This window comes from Panicum virgatum, chromosome 6N (genome assembly GCF_016808335.1).
Source record: "Panicum virgatum strain AP13 chromosome 6N, P.virgatum_v5, whole genome shotgun sequence".
Taxonomy (NCBI): domain Eukaryota; kingdom Viridiplantae; phylum Streptophyta; class Magnoliopsida; order Poales; family Poaceae; genus Panicum; species Panicum virgatum.
The window spans coordinates 26152186-26156314 of NC_053150.1; the positions used below are offsets into that span (position 1 = coordinate 26152186).

The 4129-nt window shown below is 48.3% G+C and overlaps 1 protein-coding gene across 1 annotated transcript; it reads left to right on the forward strand.

Annotated features, from left to right (window-relative positions):
* Window positions 1-639: 639 nt before the first annotated feature.
* On the forward strand, window positions 640-3637 carry LOC120678507 (fasciclin-like arabinogalactan protein 2). Its single transcript, XM_039959740.1, has 2 exons — window positions 640-1158; window positions 2474-3637. The coding sequence occupies exons 1-2, from the start codon at window positions 817-819 to the stop codon at window positions 3371-3373; spliced, it is 1242 nt and encodes a 413-aa protein (XP_039815674.1). The 5' UTR covers window positions 640-816; the 3' UTR covers window positions 3374-3637.
* The last annotated feature ends 492 nt before the right edge of the window (window positions 3638-4129 follow it).

Genomic DNA, 4129 nt, shown 5'->3' on the forward strand with positions numbered 1-4129 from the left:
CACGCTCAAAACCCTTCCTCCGTTTCCAGTAGCGGAGTGTGTTTAGATCTCTCCTTAAAATTCTACACCACATCACATCAAAAGAAATCTTGCTATTTAGGAGTATTGAATAAAATCTGTTTATAAATTTTTTTTACATATGAGTTTTAAATCACGAGACGAATCTAATGAACATACTTTATTTATAATTTGCAATAGTAATACTATATTAACTATCTGCTAATTATAAAATATATCTTCTTAAATTCGTCTCGTGATTTACAACTCATCTTTGAATAATTTATTTAATTCTTCTAAATGATAGGATTCTATTTTAAAAAAAATAAAAGACAATAAACTGTATGTCACCGACACTTGCCGCAGCCTCTCCGGGGCTCTCTTCGCCTCTCACCTCCAACGACCGGAAGCGCGGGGCACGCCAACCCAAAAGACTCCGGCCGACCCGCTGACGATGCCCACCATGCCACCTTTCTTTTCTACCCGGATTTGTCCCTTGCTTCCCCCAACACTCCTCTAGATTCGCGACTGAAGCGAAACCAGTCAGGGTCAACAACAAAAACCACGGTGGCATTCCGGCGATTATCCACGTGCTACGAGGGCACTTTGAGCACACCCCCGCCAGATCTCGCTGGCTGCACAAGGCCAGGCATTACATTACCCCACCGACCACCTGCTCGACGAGCCACCATCATCACTCCATTAGTGCTCTGCTCTCCAGTCGCTCCCCTCCCGGCCTCCCCTAGCTAAGAAAAGGGCCAAATTAAGCTCGCCGCCGACGGGAGCAGCAGCTACTAGCTAGACAGAGAGCCCGGAGTGATGGACCTTATGAGGCCGCTGGCCGTGGTGGTGGCGCTGCTGGCCGTGTGGGCCGCCGCGGCGGAGGGGTTCGACATCCTCCAGATCCTGGGCAAGCAGGACGAGTTCTCGCAGTTCTGCAAGCTGCTCAACGAGACGCACCTAGCCGGCGACATCAACCGAGACCGCACTATCACCGTGCTCGCCGTGGCCAACGGCGACATGGGACACCTCACCAGCGGCCACTACTCGCTCGGGACCATCCGCCACATCCTCGAGCTGCACGTCGTCGCCGACTACTACGACGAGAAGAAGCTCAAGCAGCTGTCGCACGGCGCCACCGCCGCATCCACCTTGTTCCAGGTAAAGAAATACAACTGCTACTAAACCACATGCTGCAAGCCTGCGAGTGTCTTCTCCACCTTTCGTTTCAGTTCGTTCCTAGATCTGCAGGCTCATTAATTAGACCGTTTCATTGAATCTATGGTTTGCTTCAACTGATTTGCATCAGCCATTCTCGAAAAGAAAAAAATATTACTGACATCAATTTTTCTCTAACGAAAGCATTTTGCAATCATTTCCCTCTCATTGGATAGCTTCAGAGGGCTGTTCTACTGTTTTTGGCTTTAAAATTTTAACCCTGTTTTCTCTCTCTGGCTAAAGTGCCTTGCCCTGCCTGATTGGGGGTTCCTTAATCATAGGCTCATAGAGAATAATTCTGCCGCCAATGTTCGAGGGGTTCCGTTAGAACAGCTAGGCACTAAATTTTGGATTGGAATAATGCCGTCTTTTCCATTCGTCAATGTTTGTGGATATAGCTGGTCTTATTGTGTGGACAATTGTCAATATACTAATGGGCCTATTTTCATCGGAGGAAGTAATTATTTTGAAGAAAATAACTCATTTATCCTAAATAAGAAAAAAACTCAAATCACATAAACATATCCTTGTGGAACCAACTAATGCACCGAATACATTCTGACTAGTTCCAATTTTGTATAAGACGCTTTTGAAGTGGTGCCCACGCACATGCACATGTCGGTTTATCTTCTCCCAAGGTTCCTGAATGATGTCTATTTTTTGTTCCTTAGGGAAACAGTAATTAGTTTGCGGCTCATCCAAATAGATTTATTTTTCACCTTCGAATCCCTGGATTGTAGGGCCAGCTGAAATTCCCAAGGCACGATCCCACAAATTTGTGTATGATTGTTAATGCAACTTCTGTTAGAACTTGCATAAAATGGATGGAGAGTCAACACGAACCCTGCCTGATGTGTTTCATATAACTTTGTATGCATCTAAAATGGGGAATGTACTGCACCGATTTCAAGATTTCAATTAGAGTATCCCATCAAATTACTTATCCCTCTTCCAATATAAAAAAATTAATATTTTAGTGGTGGGGTGCTCCAACAGATTACTAATTCAATCCTTATTATCTATAAATTTCTGATAATCATCAAAACACCCCTTACCCTAAATGTATGGATATTTTTCCTCTACCCTATTCTTAGTGATTGCATTGTATGAATGTATGATATACCATGAATATATGGCGTGATGTAGGTGAGCAGAATTGGACCGTGCACTATTCGATTGTTCTCCTTCTCCATCCATACAAGTTTGCAATGAAGTGAACTACCGGTACTGACAGATGATGCTCATCATCAATGTGCAGCGATCCGGGTTTGCCCCCGGCATGGCAGGTTACGTCAACATAACGCAGCACCGCGGCGGCAAGGTGACATTTATCGTCGATGACGCAGCCGACTCCGTGAAGCCGGTCACCTTTGTCAAGCAGATCGAGAGCCACCGCTACGATTACTCGGTGCTCCAGGTCAGCAGTGTGCTCTCCTCGCCGGAGGCCGAGGCGCCCGTGGCCCCGCCGGCTCCCGTCAACCTCACCGACCTCCTCTCCAAGAAGTACTGCAAGAGCTTCGCGGGCCTTCTTGCTGCCGACGCTAAGGCCTTCGACACCATCAACGGAACCAAGGACACCGCGCTGACGCTCTTTTGCCCTGTCGACGCCGCCGTGGCCGCCTTCTTGCCCAAGTTCAAGAACCTGACGGCCAAGGCCAAGACGGCCATCCTGCTCTACCACGCCGTGCCGGACTACTACTCCATGCAGTTCCTCAAGTCCAATAAAGGCGAGGTGACCACGCTCGCCACCACCAGCGTCGCCAAGAAGGACTACACCTACGAAGCGCAGACCGAGGCTGACACCGTCACGCTCGACACCACGGTCACCACCTCTACCATCCAGGCCACCGTCAGGGACGACGACCCGCTCGCCATCTACGCCGTCTCCAAGTTCCTGCAGCCCAAGGAGCTGTTTAAGTCCAAAACCAAGGACCTCGCGCCGGCGCCCGCGCCAGAGGGGGCCAAGAAGAAGACCAAGAAGAAGCCCGGCAGCACCTCGACGGCTGCCGCGCCCTCAGGCGACGAAGCCGCGGACGGCCCGGCTGCCGACGACTCAGCTGACGACGCTGCGGACAAGGCCGGCGCCGCGCCGTCTCCGCTCGTCCGGTGGGTCACCGCGGTTGCGACGGTGGCAGCCGTGCTGGCGCTGGTGGCCTAAGGTGTGCCCTGATGTGTTATGTTTTCTTTTTAACTTATTGGAACCCTCTTCTTTTCTTTGTCCAATTCGTGTCCCTTGTTGGTGCAGAAAATAAGAAGGGTCATTTTACTTTATTTTTATATTTATTGCTGCATTCTCATGGAAAAGGGGAAAAAAAGAGGAAAGCTTAGAGGTGTGTCAGATCATGTAGCTCTTTGGATTGTGGTGATCATTTTGTAATGATAGTGATCAATGGAATTGAAGAGTGTGTTTATATGTGCACTACGATGCATCACGGAGTTTAGAGTTGTATACTCCCACCGTTTTGCTTTCGGTCTGTCCAAGCTTGAGCTTTCGGAATTCGGAGTCACGTGCCTTGCATAATCTGGTAAGTTGCGCGGCCTTATACGGGCCTGCTTTCAAGTCTTAACCCACATGGAAAAGTTGCAAGGGTGCCCTGGGGTCCTTGGCATGTGCCCAAGTGATTTAACCACTTTTAGCTGCTATATAGAACGTTTTTAGCTTTGGGCTACGCATGAGCTCGTTTTTCACTAAAATCAAGAGATAAAAGATGTTCATTACTGTAGGGAAGCTGACAGCAAAATTATATGGGTTTGCGTACCACAAGCTTTCTGCCGAGGCAACAAGAGCAAGTATTATAAGAGGTTGTAAGCTAGCTGAATGCTGAGTTGGAGAAGAAAAGAGAGGAAAGAGAGAATAAGCGGGTTGTAAGCTTAGAGCCGATTTCGACACAAGAATTAAGAATTTTGTGAGAGG

Excerpts from the sequence above, each read along its gene's own strand:
- LOC120678507 (XM_039959740.1), top strand. The coding sequence starts at position 817 with ATGGACCTTATGAGGCCGCTGGCCGTGGTGGTGGCGCTGCTGGCCGTG. Across the intron at positions 1,159-2,473 it reads CCGCATCCACCTTGTTCCAG|CGATCCGGGTTTGCCCCCGG; the intron begins GTAAAGAAATAC and ends ATCAATGTGCAG.